Here is an 18,747-nt window from a genome sequence, read left to right on the forward strand (position 1 = left end):
ATAAGTTACAAAGTTATCATTGCATTGAAAACTGCCTATCTTTGTGATACACGGAACTGATTGTTGATCGTTGATTGTATACAATTAGCGTTTATTGACTAAATGATGCAACAGTATTGCAATTCCGTTGTAAGATAATTGTAATATTATGCATTAGATCGCAATTTAATTTCAATATTTGTATTTCACCGTGCTACTTGGGATAAGTATGTTCTCTGGATTTGAACATGCAAGCTGAAGAACTGAAACTGAAAGTGATAGGCTGAGGCGTTAATCAACGGAATTTCCCGACTTTTTCAGGTCTTTGTGAATCTTGTAAGTTTTTCAGGTCACAGTAAATTTCCTAACTTTTGTGATCAGTGGGAACCCTGTAGGTATCCACATCCTAGGACAAGTTTGATTACTGGGATTTTGTTTGACTACCAAACACCAAACAAATAGAGCAATCTGAGTACTTAATTCAATTACTTTCTCTTTGACCCACAGGTTTGGTTTGGCCGATCGAGGGAGCACATGTAAGTCTGAGATCGATCTTACCATATGTTCCTGTAACAAGCACGATCCAAGTAGTCAAAGATATTGGTATTAGAGGTTACGGTCTTTCAACCTCAGTTGTGGCCAAGGGAATGGCACAAGTTGTAATGTGGATGATTGTCAGCCTGCTAGCCGAAATTCTGGTCATCAAAATGCGCAAAGGAACGTGGAATGTAAGGAAGTAACAACATTGGAACTGGTAGTTCACACTCAGATACTTTGACTTTTGCCTTTTTGGAGTATGTACTTGAGAAAAGCTGGGTGCCACAATTTGAGGGGCACTCATGGCAATCATTTTGGCTATTATATGACAATTTTAGAGGCTCTTCAGTCTTGAAACAGCTCAAAATTCTGATAGTAATTGTAATTTAAAGAGACAGCTGATGTATGAGAGCACCTAGACAATAATACAGCAAAACAGAAAAAGCACAAAAAGATTGATGGAAATTGTTTCTTTGTTTTAAGTTCTTCCAACAAGGAGCAAATATTTAGTGTCTTGTGAAAAGTAAAAAGTTGCCTTTTGTCACATTTACCATTTAATGTATTATCTAAGTCAGGGCAAGATTATATCTACTCAGTTTGCAAAGATAATGTAATTTTCGTTGAATTTTGTTTCTTGAATTTTAAAAACATGTACAGGTTTAGTTAGATCTTGACGGAAAAAGTCTGTATCAGGCATAGGTTATTCCTTCTTTATGTTACTTTTTGACAGCAAAAGTTGCTTAACTGTCTTGTTATTATGTAGAGTTTGTAAAAAAAAGCTGTAAAATAATAACAACATTTTTAAACTTTGTATTCTCCTTCATTTCCTCCATTTTTCTTGTTCCTTCAAGAGCCGTCCAACTTATCAGAATTAAGGGAGGGATAGAAGAAGTATTATATACCTGGGAGATTGAATTTCCAGAGTTGAAACTTTGAAAATAAACCTTGACACTTAGAGCCACTGTTCGGTCGATTAAAGACTTTAATGGACAACATTGTTCTAATGCAAAGAGGCAGAGTTTGAATTAAAATTTGCAGGTTACCAGCAATGATTTTTGCTGCGCCAAAAAGTACTTTTCAAACAGAACATGAAACTCATTCTCAAACTGTTCTAAATCTAAATTATGTGAATATTTTGTCATAAAAAAATAAGTAAAAAAATGTCCTGAAAGGAGTATGAAGAGAGTAATTGAACAACAATCTTAACTTCACAGTACATTTTTTTAAACAAAACATGTATTACCGAGACTAACAATACTGACCTAACATAGAAAAATTCAATATTTCCAAATTAGTAAACCAATAAAAAAAAAAAATTTGAAAATAAAAAAAAAATAATAAACCATGAACATGAGACATGCCTTGGCTGAGCTGCATTTGAGTATGATATGTTCAGTTCTTTAATCAGAATTTAATTTAATTTTCTCAATTGAATTGTATCAGTAAGAACGAAAACACACCAACTCGAAAAAATAAAAATAATCAAGGCACACACAAAACTGCATATTAGGTGAAGAAGTTAGTCTAGAAAAAAGATTTTTGGTGCCTAAAAGCAAGTACTTAAGGAAAATTTAAATGTTCAAGTCGGAACAGATATGGTAACTTCAATGACCTTTATGCAAATTGTCTGCCCTTAGTGAGAAGTGAGCATTTTCGAGTTACCGAGTCGGTGTGTTTTCGTTCTGACTGCTTCAATTTTATTTGGAGGTGATTTTAAGCATTGAAAATTGTAAGTCAGTCTTTGAGAATAAGCTTTCCCACCATTTGAACTTGAATGTTTAATTTATTTACTTACAACAGACCTCAGCCTGTTTGCAGACTCATCAACTTCAATAACTGCTTTTGGATTAACATTAAAGGTCCATCACCTTGTTTTTCTGGTACATCAAACCAAGGGTAAAAATAATTTCATGAATGAATACTCATCGCATTAGTTTACAATTGATAAACTACTGCCATTACCTTCCACAGTATTCATTCTGAGTTTGTAGACTAAACTTAATGTTTCAAAATCAAGAAATCACCTTCTATTTTATTTGAGCTGAAATAGACCCATTTGAAAAAATTTGGATCAACTTAACTGAAATCCGGCTAACCACACTTCAGATTGTCTGTTACGTTTTATTTTTTTTAACAAAAAATTAAACCAGCTTACACCTTGAAACTTTCTATAAACTTCCTCTCAATTATCAAAAATATACACACAAGATTCTAAGTTACAATGTTACTTGGTTTTTTGTTAAAAAAAAAAAAAAAAAAAAAAAAAAAAAAAAAAAAAAAAAAAAAATACGAGAGGAAATTAGATGAGGTCTGATGTCGTAAGGCTGGTTTTGGCTAAAGCTGTTCATTTAAAGTCTACATCTCATTCTAATCCCAAAATTGCAGGAATAACCGAGAGTCAATAAGTTTTGTATAAGGAATGCAATGTCAAATGGACTCCAAACTGTTTTCAGCATAACATTAAGTATCAGTCTAAATCACAGCATTACTTCCTAAGCCATGATAGTCTGTCATTTTCAAACCTCAGCTAATCAAGTTTTTCAACTTGAACACGTCAAAGCATGACGCCTCTTGGAGTGACTGAGATCCTCTGTATGTAAATAAATTAAACAATAAAAAATACAGGGAAAAATCGTTGTAGAAAGACCTCAGTGAAGCAATATGCCACCAAACAAGATATGGACTAGAGAGAACGTCACATGATTTCTCTTCAAAATCTGACATAGACATTTTCACAACAAGAAGTCTGGAAATCAACTCCTTGACAAGGTACATATCGTCGCCCCTCTGATGTAATGGGTGTATTTTACTTTCCACATGAGCCCTAATTTACATGTAAATCCATACTTCCTGCAGCTCATGCGGTAATCCAGATACGCCTTACGCCAGAGGAGCGATGATATTGACAAGTGTTTCTGACACACATCAAATGGAAAATAGATTATGCAAAGAACGTCATTTATATTTTTAACCGTTTGACCAATGTTAATTGGAAACACTTGTATGTACCTTGTTTGGGAGTGGATTTACAGATTTTCCCTGGCGTGATAATTTTTCCTCATGATATTTTGAAGAAAAAGCATATTGTGCAATGCTTTAATTCATACCTTGTCAAGATTTCTATTTTAAGTGATGAATGACCATTGAATCTCCTTTAAGCTTAGATAAAAACAAGAAAAAACCTATGAGTCTGCAGCAATTTCATCTTGAATGACAAATATTTTGGCTATTTCATCATGTACAAATGGCTCCTTGGAGTTTCGATCCACTATTTGAATTCCAGAGATGAACTAGAACAAAAGAAAATAAAAGATGATTAGCACAAGGCCAGCAGTTCAAAGTCTCATTTGATCATCAACTGTTTGTAACTAGTACCATATATTATTGTTATATTCTCCTGCTTGGTTATTTGAGTAGAAATTACTTTGACTTTAAACCACTTATGGATTTGAAAACGTAGGCAAACTTTACTTTGAAAGCACTGGCACCAGTTCATCCAATCAACGTCCCACGCCTTCAAACTAACAAAGACCTTAAACATTTTAACCACATTTTGTTGAGACACCTTTTTCTCGCATAGTTTCTATTCTAACAGTGTCCTTAATTTTATTCCTCGGATTTGGATAAAACTACAGGGGAGGAAAAGACAACAAAAGAGTTTGCCCCCCTAAACACAGTGTGATTTGACTTAAATTTAGATACTGACTCCATGAGACTTTCAAATTAGACTTCAAATAATCAACTTTTGAATACGAGGTCTGTTAGATTAGAAACCGGATTTTGGTCATAACTAGCCCACAATGCGTCCGAATTAGGTTTTCTTGAGCTTTCCTGATAGCTGGAAATATACTTAAGAACGCTACGTTCACAGATTTTGTTTATTTTGATCAGTGTTTATTCTGTGTCATCTTGAATACGAGTAAGTCAGGTGCGTTTTGCGATTTTATCATGCAATTACTGACAGAGCAAAGATTCAACATTAAATTTTGTTTTTAACTCGGTATACCTTGTACCAAAACTTTTAGTACATGCTAAGTAAAGTTTACTATGATCATTGCATGAGATGTTCCCATCGTTTTGAATGGGTTAAACGATTCAAAACTGGTCAGAAGTTCGTCAAAGATGAGGAGCACGGGAATCGACCCTCGACGGCGACTGACATTTGTCACGTGGAGGAAGTGCGGGCAAAAGTGCTCGAAAATGGTCGTTTCGAGCTTGTTGAACAGAGTAATATTTCTGAAGGCTCTGTACATACAATTTTGATAGAATATGTAGACACGCATCGAGTTTCAGGTACACTTGCCCCTTGATTGTTGTCCGTTGAACGAAAATCCGAACAAATGTCAATTTACCTTTAGCTGCTTGAACGTTCTAACAATGATCCTACATTTTTGGATAGGATAATTTTCGGTGACAATACTTTAGTGTACGGCTACGATATGGAGACGAAACTCCAATCGTCCTTGTGGGTTGAAATATGTAGTGCAAGACCGAAAAAGAGAGACAAGTTCGGTCAAACATAAAAATTGCAAAACACCCTTGAGGTTGCCTTACTTCAAGCCACATACCAACGAAGCTAATTAGGATTTTTCGAATTTGTGAACGTAGCGTTCTTAAATATATTTTCAGCTATCAGAAAAGCTCAAGAAAACGTAATTTGGACGCATTGTAGGCTCGCTATGACCAAAATCCGGTTTCTAATTTAACAGACCTTAAATGAAATGCTTTCTGCATGAATGAATGGATTCTGAGAAAAGAAAACGAAGAGGAACTCCCGTAAAATAAGTTGGCAGTTCTATGCTCTTTGTTCGTAAGTAATTGCAATATGACTGTCCAACAATCAAAAGTTAACTGCTGGCAATGCTGCCGCCATGCTCAGATACGTAGAATGGTTTACTGCGCATGAAAGTTAAAAGTAAACAATTGCTGATGGAACTGATTTGTGCTTTACATCCTCAGTTTAGTAACCTAGTCTCGGAAATTTTGGTTTGTTCGAATGTTTAAAATTGCTCATTGAAAATGGGCATTCTTTCTGTGACTTTTGCTGAAGAAGATTTTATTGACTTTTCTTCATTAATCCCTTACCTTCCGGCCAAAGTATCACAATCACCATACAAGATTAAAAAATTTTTGCCGCCATTTATTTTCTTACAGAGATATTGTTGGTTGAATCTGTTTGAACCTTTCACTGAATTTTATCTGCAGCACAAAGAAAATTCAGTGACATTTTCAGACAGCTTCGTTGAAAAATTTCTCAGTAAAAAAATGAAATGTCGGCAGAAATTTTTAAATGCCCAATGGCGCTTGCGATACTTTGGCCGAAAGGTGACAAATTACAGAGTACAAGATAAGATAAACAACCAGTTTTTTTTATACTGTATACTGGTTGTTGCCCCCGGTCAGCCAAAACAAGCAAAGATTATTATGTGACTCTTGCTAACTCGTGATCAGTGTTCGAAACTCACAGACGCCAACGCGCTGAATGCGCCTAAAAAATCGGCCATGGCACCCAAAAAATGAAGTCTCTGCGCCAACGTGGCCCCTAAAAATCTGGATTTTCATAGGTTATCACATAAAGAAAGAAAAATGAATCTATTTGAATTAAAAAAAACTCAGAATTTTCAGCACTACAAGTGAAAGCTTTTTCTATTCTTCACAATTTCATTCTTAGTGCTTAATTGTCTTCCCCAAGTTACAGCTACTTACTGGTTTTGTTCCGAAAACATCTTGCGGCTAACTTTCCTTAACATGCGCCGTAATTTAAAGGCAAAAAGTGAATTTGGCCCCTAAAAAATCTTAAATGGCGCCTAAAAATTGGGCTTTGTGCGCCACATGGCTCCTAAAACTCAAAGGTGAGTTTCGAACACTGCTAGTGATAATAAAATGCAAATAACCGGTTGATGAAATAAAACTTCTTCAGCTACTTTTCCGACAAATACAACGTGCAGTACTCACCAACAATCCGGTTGAAAGAGGTACAAGAGAGAGGGGAATTTCCAAATTTTTGTTGGGTTCTAGTGGACCGAGATGTTTTCCTGAGATGCCTCTCCAGGCTAAACCAGTGACTGGTAATAAATTTAAGACTAGATTCATTAATCTCTCACTGGAAACGAAGAGATCAGATTAGTTGAATGTTTGTGAAATGGGGCAGTTGGAGTGAGGCATGATAAAGTGAACAACTAGAGAATATAAATAATATAAAAATGTACAGTCATCCTCCAGCAGAATACTTAGAGTTAACTATAAAATTGGTTGAGATTCTCCATATGAGGACTTATATGTAACAATGGCGGATGTGAAAAATTACCTTTTCGAAACACATTCAAAAAACTGTTTTGGCATCGACAAAATTTTGAGAAAATACTTGAGATTTGATCTTCGAGATCTGTACATTATGCCAGAGCCAAACATATTAAATTTTTGTGTGAACAGAACAGTTTTTTTAAGCGTGTTTTGAAAAGGTAATTTTTCACATCTGCTATTGTTACAGATAAGTCCTCATATGTACACTATTTCCCGAGTGAAAATGAGAAAGTGTTTGGTAAGCTGTATCTTAAAAACAACTTTATAAAAATCGAAAAATCACTTGATATTTCAATTGTACAAATTCTAGGTAGTATCTTTTCAATTAATTTGTTCATTCAAAGTAGAGAAGAGAAAAAAACTTTTTGGAACTTCTTGGCAATGTTATCCCCGCAAAATGGTGTGGACCCAGCACCATTTCTCCACCTTGTCGAAGTAGAGATTAGCATGCTTACAAGTGGCGAACCATCTGGGAACATCTGCCGCTTGGCCAATTTCACACTGTCACAGGCTACTTGGAGGTTGCAGGTGTGTGCAATTTTCAAAATATAAAAACAAATTCTAAATAGAAATCCAGAAGTATATTTCTCAGCCTCCAAGACTAAAGTCATTAGAAAGGTTTAAACGTACCTAGTGTTTGTGATGCGACACTTGAAGTTGAATGGTTTTTCTAATTGAACAATATTTGGCAGTTCAGTGATGGACAAATGCATATCCCTATAAGCAGGAACCTAGATGGAAATAAGATATGAAAATTTAGAGCAAAAAATGAAAATACATTGATATGCCTACAATATTGTGGGCAAAACCTTTGGATTTATAAAGCGAAGCACACTCATCGTTGAATTTATGTATTCAATTGATTTAGAATTTCTTAGAATTTCCTAGCTAAAAATTAATGAAACTTAGAACATTGAAGTTTCCTAGGCTAAAGCTATAGTCAGCCGCATAAGATAAAAAGGAGAAAAAAAGAGGATAAACTTAATTTTGATAGTTGGAATTGAGATGCAAGTTTTAGAAACTAGTTATGGATCATGGATGAAGGAATTTTAAATTTCAACTTCGTTGGATGTTTATTTGTCCTCCGCACAAAGGACGTAGCTCAATTGTTTCAGTATTCCTACCTACGTTTTATTTTTTTACGGGAGAAACATTGCATAGATTTACCTGAATTTTCCAGTAATTTGCCTTCACTTTTGTGAGAAAAGATTCTGAAATTTTTAGAATGATTTGAGAGAGTTTTCCCATGAGAAAATACAAATACGATGTTTGTAGAGATACTGAAACAGCGCAGTCTTCGTACAGTTCTTCATGCTGGTGATGACAGTTAATTTGACAAATCTCTTGATGACGAAACACATTATGGAGGATTGAGCAAAAGACAACCGAGGCCTTTTTTCATCTCCTTGATAAAACTTGTGATAATTTTTGCAAGCGAAGGAAAAGATAATTCTTACCTGCCTATCCAGTTGACATACTTGAAGCCTGCCTTTTTCACCCAAGTTGGATCGCCATACAATGTCCAATTTACCTATATTAGTAGCACCATTTAGTAATTTCTGATCAGCAAGCAAAGCGGGTTGTGGAAGCAGGCAGTACAGGAACTGACGAGTTGTTTGCACAGGCATCATGTTTATATGGCCAAACACTGAGTCACCATTCTCCAGTAAGTTTAAGTTTAGAACTGTGAAGAAAAGTTTGATACTGTCAAGTTATTGATATAAGTTGGTATTATGATTGTAAGATGGTTTCCTTGGCAAAATAAGTACTCGGTAAATTTTTCTACAAGCTTCAAAAAAAAAAAAAAAACTAGATAATTAATTTTAGTTCTTAGGGGGATATGATTTATAAAATAATTAAAACCGAAGGAAAGTTACAATTCATTATGAGTACATTAAGAAAATTAAGAATTAAGAAACATTAAGAAAATTGAAAGGGTGGACTGTGCATAAAAGGAATCAACTGTACATATTCCATTGGTATAAGAATGAAAAAAAGAGGAAAAAACGGTTATTCTGTATTTAGAATCTAATTTACTCTTACCTTTGAATAAGTCTGAAGATTCTAGAGACACTTTTTCAAGACAAATAGGACCAGTGGTGATATTTTGTATTTGAGCCTCTAGAAATATGCGATCAGCCTAAAAGTGATAAAAATATGATACATTATTACTAAAAATTAAAAGAGCAGCCTACGATTACGAAAGCAGGGAAAAACTTGGAACATGCGCCATGTTGCCTACCAAGCTGGTTTTATTAACTAGCATTGAGGGTTTATATGGGTACTACACTTGGCAACAAGGTAGCAATAAAAATTTGAAACCTAAAAGAACATGATTGAAAACTTTGTAACCTGAAAAAATTAAACTCAAAGTTACTAAACCAAATCAACAAATGGGATGAAATTTAAGGACTTTCGAGCACATGTACTTAGGTTATTTCTCCTAATTTGATGATATTCGATATGCAAAAAAATGATTTAAGAAAATATCTTTAAACACCTTACAGGGTGTAGCAAACCCTAAAACTGACAAATTAACTGCAATAATTCGTTTTGCTTGGTGCGACAAACTTCCATAAACTAATTATATTTTTATGCTGTAAGTCTAAGGCTGCTCACCTCAGCTGTATAAAACTTAGTAGTTATATTCAAGGGTTTGAGTACAGGAAATTTGTAACATTTTCTGAATGAAAACGTACTAGAGTAGCTAACATCACAGATCAGCCTGAAAAAGAAACAAAAAATATTTTAAAATTTGTATATATAGATAAAATGTTCTTTTATTTTCACAAAAGAGGGATCAAACGTCTCTCTCGGATTCCTAGATCCTACGGCTATGGAGGCAGACTGATACATCGGCAGCACTTTTGGGGGAGGAAATGCATTCCAACAATGAAACTACAAAAACTTCTGTGCAGTGTTTCAAAATCTGCAGTCTCATTTTATTTTATCAAAAGAAAGAAAACGCACACTGTTGCTTACACTTCGTACAGAATATTCTTCACACAGAAGGAAGAAATGAAAAATCGTTGTCAAGAAATAACAAGGAGTATTTTCTGATTTAAAAAATTAATTTTAATCATGACAGGAAGTCTACAGCAGTGCAAACTGAGATTTTCGTTTTTTGTAGTTTCGACGGCGAGTTGCTGATGTTTCATTGTTTGATTAAAAGATACCTCAGGTAAGAACCCTGCATCAAAATGAAGTGAATGCATGGCTAGCTACAACGAAACAACTTGTTTCTACTATCTTGTCATGAGCATTGAGTAGGCACAAGGTACCAATTGAAACTTTTAATTCATTGACCAAATTGCAATTTCAATCCACTCTGCATTTTCCATCCTTCAGGAGACAAAAAGAAGCCAATCTTTGGTCATGTTTCCTGGGAACTAAAGTTTATTAACTTGAATTTTAAAATGCTTGAATGTCGATATTACTTTTTGAAATGGCCAGGAATTTTTCCAGTACTTAACTTTCAAAAACTGTACTGGTGACTTAAATTGGTTTGCTTGAATTTCAGAGCAACATTCATGAACATGCCATGAGTTTCAGCAGGTGAAAGGTATACTTACATAGTTAGACCAAGCTCTCTGACATCATGATGGATTACTTCTTCTAAGGTGTCTCCAGGTAATAGATCCTTGGGTTTAACACCTGCGCGGTAACCGACTAGTGGAATTCTCTCAGAGGTAGTTTGAAGATCTACCTAAAAGAGTAATGATACTTTTAGACCTACATTTCAAATATTAAAATGAGGGATCAACCTTGCAACCAAATGAAATTTGTCTTTAACTCAGTAAGCATTACATAAATAAATGAATCTTTGAAATTGTACCGATTCAAAGGAATTATTTTATCCAATAAATTTATCTAATACGTATTTTAACAGAATATATGAGGTTTCATCAAAGTAGGTATTGGGCTATTAAAAACCTACCGAATGTTTCTATCTTGAGGGCAACAATGGCAGCAATTCCTGTGATTTTGGCTTAATCTTCCGAGATAAACTTTTGAGTTAAATATTTCCCGATGCACCAGAACAAATTCAAAGTAATACAAAATCATGGTTAGGATACTGTATCAGAGAAGAGTTGAATTTTCTTTTGGATGACTTTTTTTTAAAAAAAAAAGAAGGGAGAGCAATGATAGATTGATTTTCAGTAAAGTCTTACCTTCATTGAAACTCCAGTGACAGTTTGACTACTCGTGTTCACAACACAAATATAACCTGAGAAAGTTTCACCTAAATATATGTTTCTGAAAAAAGAAAGTAAAAAAGAAAAATCGGTGAGTAATTGTAGGTTTAAACTAAAATACAGTTATTTCCTCCGAGTCAAACGCTCTTTAAGTGGAATTTTCCTCACAGTCAGACTTTCTAAAGATCCCGTCAAATTATACATGAGAACAAAAAGCCCTCTAGGTGAAACTAATAATCTTGTCCCTATGCAGTTTGACTTAGAAGAAGTTAACTACACGGTGCCAGGGTGACTCTGAAGTGGCAGGAGAAAATTCTTTGAGTTTTCTAGATTTTCCCTCATTAAAAAAATCACAATTTACTGACTTTCCACATCCACAGTTTGCACACTTAGGCAGAACTGGAAATGAAAACTTTTTGGCATTACACAATTTTACAGCAAATTAGGAAAATATGTGATCTTTTTTTCTGTTAGTACAAATCATTCAAGAGACTAGAATTTCCTGATTGAAATTCATCCCTCTGCTTGCAATTCAAAGTATACTTCACATCATTGAGCCTCAATATAGACTGACACACTTTAGACCCAAACTGACCACAGCTTAGTCAGATTGTTTGGACAGCAATAAGGTATTTCCATATTTAAAATTTCCAGTTTTTTTCAAAAAATTCCTAAACTTTCCTCAATTTTCCAGATCTTTCAAAACACTGTTTACAATAATGCTCACAGCAAGAGGTTCCTCCGTACCGACAAACTTGCATCAAGCTGTTTGTATCACTACTTTGCGTAGTGTTTCACAGAGATTTTAGCACAGGAACACCCAAAATGTCTAATCCATTTGGAATGATTTAGGAAGATTTCGATTTTGAAGCCTAGATAATATACTTTTGAAATACAGCTATTTTCAATTATAATTGACCATTAATGGCCAGAAATTATCCAACTTCTATTCCAGATCTTTTCAATTATGATTTATTTTATTCTTACCCAAAATTTTGAGTGATGGAGAGAAACTGGCCTGCTGCTAGGGTTTCAGTGCCAGGCACAGCTGTAGGATCATGTTTTAAGGCATTATTCAGAAGATTACCGGGAAGGTCCTTAGGATCAGATGTTACGATGATAGGTGTGCTTAATGTTGGCTTCGATAGGCGCATAACTGGAAAAAAAGGGAAAAATTAAACTCACTTTACCAGACTTCGAAGAATGAAATTAAGAGTAGCAATCATGATGGAAAATGGTTATGCATGTAACTGAACTCACTGTCGAATATTGATGGAGGCTTTAAAAATGAGATTGCTCTTTTCAACAGAAAAATTTAAATTTAAAATATTGTAATGTTAGAACTGAGTTTGCTCAGCTTGTTTTTGAGTAAAATATTTAGAGAACTCAATAAATTTGGGGATATTGCCTGGACATCATTAGTTTGAGAACTACATCTCATGGGTTCCCGACGAGAACCGGTTCATTGATTGTGAATGACTAATGTAGACTGTGGGAGCTTCATTTAAAATAACTTAGTATTCAAAAATTTTGAATGAATAAGTATATTGTTCCTATTCTGAATGGGCCAGTTGCGCTGGTAACAAAATTGTGTTTTGATGCTTGATTCTTATAGATTAGCTAAACATAAGAGGATCTGCCCGAACAGCAACTTTCTATGTTGAATATTAACCCAGAGATTGTCCTGGGAAAAGTAGGGTTTAGGATGTTATCCACGGCTGTAATGCATCACATGGTAGGCACTGCTGTGGTGGATGAAGTTATAAATCATGTTTTTCAGGGCGCAATACCTCAGTTAATATTCAACTCAGAAATTTGCTATTTGGACCCATCTCATTATTTTTAGTTCAAATGCAAGAATAAAGCACAAAACTTGATTCTGCGATCAGCGCAACACTGGAATGTTTTAAGCGAGTGCCTCAACCGTCAGTGACAACTGGTTTCTGAAAGTTGGTGCTTAAGATAATAAAGATAATTGGATACGAACCGCGCACAGTTAGAAGTTGCTCCTCCATATCCTGATGTAATGACTTCCTGACACTGCAATATTCAGGAAAAATCACAGGAACAATTCAGCAGATGTCCAGTCTGGTCAAGAAGTTATTTTGTGCATATTCATGGGGATGGTCCTAAGAACTGGTTCTGACCCGCAACGACATATGCTATGATACAGACATCATGAAAAAGAGTTCAGGTTCTGCGAATTGATGCGGGTCTTTATAGGTCAAATGATTCTGAAGAATCAAAAGATTACGAAACTGAAATAAATACTTAGTTATTGATTGAGTAAAAAACACAGAAATACTGAATGGTGTGAAAACTTCTGCCGTAGGCGGTATGATGGAAAACACTCACAGAAGGACAGAATTTCTACGGCAGATTATCCATTCTAAATCACAGAACAAAGGGAGTTTTAAAAAAGTTATCAATGCAAATTGCTTCGCATTATTGGTAGTTTTTAAAAAAAATTATTACACAATTTTCTAACCTGAAAAATTTGAAAACACGTATTTTGTTTACAGACTAGTGCTGCGCTCTGTCGAAAGTTCGTACGACTAGGTGATGACGTGATTAAACAATGTTGCAAGATTCATGATATAATCGTGGACATTTGTCTCGCTAAAGTTTTTATCCTCCACAAATGATCTGTAATTAACTCTTGCAGGGTATTTACAAAGAAAGAAACTAATCAATTTATCAAGTAACATAGTTTCCAAATTTTGAGTGTTTCGGCTGTGTGTTCAGAAATGGCAAAACACACGTCATAGATTTGGCAACTGTGAGGGCGAGCCAGGTGAGAAAAACAGTTTTTGTTTTGATGATAAAGACGCAACAATTGTCCGCGTTTTATCACAAATTTTAGTCCAACTTAGTCAATTTTCAGTGGTTTTTGTATGATTCAACGCATCGTAAGCGTTACGCAGTCTATTGTGTGCATCTTTTAATTTATAATCCCGCATCAATTGTTTCGCATGTGGGGGTAAGAATGATGTGAGTGTACTCCCGAGAGTTGTCTCCTATGAGTCAGCCACGGCCGCTGGATCAGATCAGTCTAGCGTCAGCCGCTCTCCTCTTTCGTGAACTTTGAAAGTAAAACTTTACAGTTGCAAACGGTTAGTGTCGCCTCCGCTCGGTTAAAATGTGTTTCGAAATCAATTTGATAAGCTCTCAGTCTGTCGAGGATATTCGTGATAACACGGTTGGTGAATGATTCAGTGTTGTGTTTAGGTACGTGTGATAAGTGGATCAAATTTTTTGTGCGTTTTATAGTTTCGTGTGTTTGTTTTCATCGTGGGAATCCAACGTTTGTTTTAAAAATATATTCCTGACGGTGTCCTCTTCGCAGGATCCCAGCTCTTTCGCTCGCTAAGTTTTCAAGACTTTGTGCCCTACTCCGTGAGCTACCAATCAGATGTCTGGATATTTGTAAACATGAGCTGATAAATTTTGTAAGTATACCTACTCAACATGCAATTATTACAATTATTACTATTCGATAAAAGTTTTAAAAATACTGCTTTTCTGGTAAAAATGTCGGCTCATTTTCTGATCGATACCGTGTCCAAGCCAAATTACTTTCTTCAATTTAGTAAATACTGCCCCAAGTTTTTTTGTTGGATCATACGCCTATGCTTCTTAGAAGTATAATAATTCCGGAGCTTTTGCACCAAGAACGTACAAGGCTTACGTTGTGGCTAAGATTCTGCAGTTTCTAGCACCATTCACAGACATGGATTAAATTATTTCACAGTCTAATCACTTTCCCTCCAAAATAAAAATTCCAAAGCTTCTTTTAGGCAAAGTGCTTGCATAGCTTTTGGATAAGCCATTAGTACATACATGAAGGGCAAAATCGCTACAATTTCAGCAGCATTGCAGGCCTTAAGTACACACCTTCTACCGAAGATATCAATAATATTTAATACTTTTATTTCAAAGTTAATCCCTATTTTGAAGAAGTTTGAATTGGATACTCATACATAAAACTGCTGGAATTATCGGGTTTTTGCCGCAATATCAAGGTAAATTACTCATGCAAAATTTTGTATGTTTCTACAAACCCACTGATAAATCTCACATTTTTTTAATTATCATGAATGTGTGCATAAAATTTCTATAAATCAACATAGGTCCAAGCACGCAAGAATTTGAACTCCAAAATGAAGTCTTTTGGTGTGATGCCAAAAAGAAGACCCCGTGGCTTTTCGCCTGTCTCAAGTCAGCCTGTCAGCTCCGGTCATCGAAATGCTGAGGATTCTGCCCACCTCAATCGGCACCCCCAGAGCGCTTCTTCAATCCTCACTTCCTAACTCGCCTCGTTCTCTGTTCCAGGCTTTGGTCATGAAATGGAGCAAGTCTCCCTGCCGATCCCGACCCCGCGCAAACTACCCCTCAGCCCGCCGGCCTCCAGCAGCCGCATCTCCAAGAAACCCGTGCCTCTCCCCCGGACCACGGTAGCCATCCCGGAGCCCCCTCAATCCTCGCCCCCCAGCTCCCCCGACATGGACTCCCTGACCCGGCGCATCAAGTCGGCCTCCTCCAATGTCCAGCGGAAGCGCGAGGCCGTCGTCGAGGGGACCCGCCACGTCTCCTCCAAGATCGAGAAGTCCGTCAAGAACATGCTCAACAAGCGGCAGTCGGCCCTCAGCCGCCTCGACTCCTCCACGTCGCCGGAGGACTCGGCCGCGGGGGAGAAGGCCGAGCGGTGCACCTCCCTCCCCGCCGAGGATATCTTCCACTCCATCAGCTTCCTGTCGCCCCTCGATACGCAGAAGTTCGACCACGATGGGTTGAACTTGGACCGCTCGCCGTCGCTGGATAGTCTGCCGCCTCCCGAGTACCCGCCTCCGCCCCTGCCGGACGAACTTTACGACGAGGTAATTATGTCGTCATGATTGTAATGATCGTTAATTGATTTGAAACTGTTGAAGTTCTGAAAATCTCAATATACCTATGTCGAAAGAAACTTAGTTGAACTTCCAGGGTGTCTACAAGTCCGGAATTTCCGAAAGTCCGGACACTGGGGGGAAAAAAAAAAAAAAACACTTTGCATCTAGAGTCCAGACTCTTAAAAACATTGACAAGAAAAAGGACTCTTGATTCAAGCAAATTTAAGCTTAAATCAATAGGAAATCCGCTCAAAGTAAGAGGCTTGGTTCTTGATTTAAGCTTAAATCTGATTGAATCAAGAGTATTTTTTCTTGTCGATGTTTTTAAGAGTCTGGACTCTAGATCCAATGCGTTTTTTTCCAGTGAACTATTGCAGCTCAAAAAATCTCAAAATATGTCGTATATGTGGACGTATTCTAATTGTTACTAACGTATACTAAATAGTTTTCGTAATAATGATTGAGAAATGAGATGAAATAGTCAAGGAGTTTCATGTCCTAAAACCCTGAAAAAGTCCTTTAAGCTTGAATGTAACCGGGCAATTTAAGTTTTTACAGGAGAACGCCTGTGCGGATTTTGTTGAAAATTTCCAGGAATTGACTGTGCACTACGTAGAAAATTCATCCAAAGCACAAGAATCCTCGCAACCGTTTTCATGTAAAAAATTAAATTGCCCAGTAAAATTTGCCAATAGCTGATGTGGCGTAGTTCCTTTTTGCTAAACGCCTCCAAATAATCTTTTGTATCAACATCATTGGCGGATCCAGCAAATCGGCAACATTGCCTTTCCTCCATTTAAAGCTATGAAAATATATCGATTCTCGGAGGGGCCAAGTGCTCCGGCAAGAATCGATCATTTAGCACAGGCTTAAATGGAGGAAATCCAGTGTTGCCAAATTGCTGGATCCGCCTCCGATCAACATCCCCAACACGATGTCGCCGCATCTAATCCAAATCCGCTTCTCTCCACCAGGTGACCTCCAACTACTCGGGGAGCCTCTCCTTCGGCGAGTCCTTCGAGGAGTCCGTCCTGCGGAGCCTGAGCATGTGCGAGGGCAGCGAGTCCAACTTCTCGGACGAGAGCGAGCGCAAGGAGAAGGAACACGAAGCCTCGAAGAAAGCCGCGCGCTGCGACTCGTGGGCCTTCTACGGCACCGTCAACATCGCCGCCAAGAAGACAGAACGCCGGGACTACGAGAACGTCGCCATCACCCCGCAGCGCGTCGTCGACAACGTCTACACGACAACCCCTAGTCGAGTGTCCTTCTCCTCGACAGAAGTCACAGACTCGAGCGAGGTCGTCGACAACGTCTACACGACAACCCCTAGTCGAGTGTCCTTCTCCTCGACAGAAGTCACAGACTCGAGCGAGGACAAACGGGCCGAGAGCTACGAGGCGTCCGACTCCAGTAGCGAGGGCAAGAAGTCCGGAAGACCAGAGAGCTTAGCAAGTTCGGTGTCCATCAGCAACGATATGTACGACAATTGGGAGCCGCGGCTACCAGCAAAGTGTCCGATCCGACGGCCGTCAAAATCGGTTATTATCGAGTTCGATCCGCTATACGAGAATGTCCCCCAAGACGAAGAAAGAGTCCCCAGTGATGGGAGTAGTGCTGACGACTTCGCGTCGCTCCCGGAGGTGCCGGAGCGGGTGGATTCCATCTCGGAGTGTTCGCGGGATCTCCACCCGACGGTGGCGAAGGTGGAGATGCGGGAGGTCTCCGAAGAGGCGGCCGTCGAGGACCCTACCGGTGCGGCCAAGAAGAAGTTGGTGCGTTGGACGAGTATGAAGAAGGCCATCAAGGCGGTGGCCGAGACGAATTGGTCGCCGGGACGACGGGGGCGGAAGGGTGGTGACCCGCGGGACCGCCTGGAGAGGCCGCCGTTGGCGACCCTGTCCGCGTCGCCCCACTCGGGGCAGCTGTTCCGGTCGCCCTCCGGAGGGGAGAAGTCCAAGGACTTCGTGTCGAAGAATTGTCAGTTGAGTGAGGGGAGGTTGTTCTACGGGAGTGATAAGGGGGCGGTGAAGGATTCCATCGCGCTCGACTCCGTGCTCAGCTTGCAGATGATCTTGGACCGGAAGACCAGGTAAGATTCAACTTCTTTTTACCCTTTCTTTCCACACCGGAAAAAAAACACATTGGATCTAGAGTCCAGACTCTTGAAAACATTGACAAGAAAAAGGACTTTTGATTCGATCAGATTTAAGCTTAAATCAAAAGGAAATCCGCTCAAATTAAGAGGCTTGGTTCTTGATTTAAGCTTAAATCAGATTGAATCGAGAGTCCTTTTTCTAGTCGATGTTTTTAAGAGTCTGGACTCTAGATCCAATGTGTTTTTTTTCCAGTGCACTCCCGGATGGCTGCAAATCCAGAAAGTCCGGAAATAGTACTGATTTTTAAAGGCGGTCCGGATTTTTTTCAATTTTTTTCGTCATTTCTGTCGCAATTTGAGCGAGATTTTCAAAGTTTTGAAATATTTTGAATGTCTTCAATCAGAGGTACTGGAAAAGTACTGGATTTCTCGGGAATGTACCGGAAAAATACTGTAAATGAACTGATTTTTTCACGCGCCCGAGCGGGCGCGTGATCGGGAATTTTCTGCACGCAGTCCAATTCTGCAGCCGCGCTGAGGAGGAACGCGGTATGAGCCGCCAGACTTCAATGAAAAATGAATTTACCTACTAGGAAAAGTGTGAATACTTTATTCAAATTTCACAGAAAATTCTGTTTTGCATTTGATCTAAAATAGTCGAAAATTCCCAGGAATAATTAAAACAAGTTTCTTCAAAGATGCACGTTTTATCCGGTGAAATTTAGTAATTTTCGAATGTTCGCACGTC

At 37.9% G+C, this 18,747-nt stretch overlaps 3 protein-coding genes across 3 annotated transcripts in view; 2 read left to right on the forward strand and 1 right to left on the reverse strand.

The window, feature by feature from the left end:
• The window catches only part of LOC109038419 (ABC transporter G family member 20), a 38,929-nt gene extending 37,604 nt beyond the window's left edge, over positions 1-1,325 (forward strand). The window contains exon 16 of the mRNA XM_072304893.1: positions 487-1,325. Within this exon, the coding sequence (XP_072160994.1) occupies positions 487-719 (233 nt within the window). The 3' untranslated portion in view covers positions 720-1,325. The remainder of the gene's footprint in view (positions 1-486) is intronic.
• A 1,442-nt stretch (positions 1,326-2,767) lies between these two features.
• On the reverse strand, positions 2,768-13,548 carry LOC109038424 (trafficking protein particle complex subunit 13). Its single transcript, XM_019053464.2, has 10 exons — positions 13,003-13,548; positions 12,003-12,171; positions 10,992-11,076; positions 10,392-10,525; positions 9,439-9,544; positions 8,863-8,959; positions 8,277-8,503; positions 7,450-7,550; positions 6,472-6,619; positions 2,768-3,806 (listed from the first exon to the last, which is right to left on the reverse strand). The coding sequence occupies exons 1-10, from the start codon at positions 13,028-13,030 to the stop codon at positions 3,699-3,701; spliced, it is 1,203 nt and encodes a 400-aa protein (XP_018909009.2). The 5' UTR covers positions 13,031-13,548; the 3' UTR covers positions 2,768-3,698.
• A 269-nt stretch (positions 13,549-13,817) lies between these two features.
• Positions 13,818-18,747, forward strand: part of RhoGAP15B (RhoGAP_ARAP and RA_ARAPs domain-containing protein RhoGAP15B) — an 85,095-nt gene continuing 80,165 nt past the window's right edge. Inside the window, exons 1-3 of the mRNA XM_019053462.2 lie at positions 13,818-14,464; positions 15,348-15,892; positions 16,879-17,993. Coding sequence (XP_018909007.2) covers positions 15,362-15,892; positions 16,879-17,993 — 1,646 coding nt within the window. The 5' untranslated portion in view covers positions 13,818-14,464; positions 15,348-15,361. The remainder of the gene's footprint in view (positions 14,465-15,347; positions 15,893-16,878; positions 17,994-18,747) is intronic.

The sequence above is a fragment of the Bemisia tabaci genome, chromosome 10 (assembly GCF_918797505.1).
Source record: "Bemisia tabaci chromosome 10, PGI_BMITA_v3".
Taxonomy (NCBI): domain Eukaryota; kingdom Metazoa; phylum Arthropoda; class Insecta; order Hemiptera; family Aleyrodidae; genus Bemisia; species Bemisia tabaci.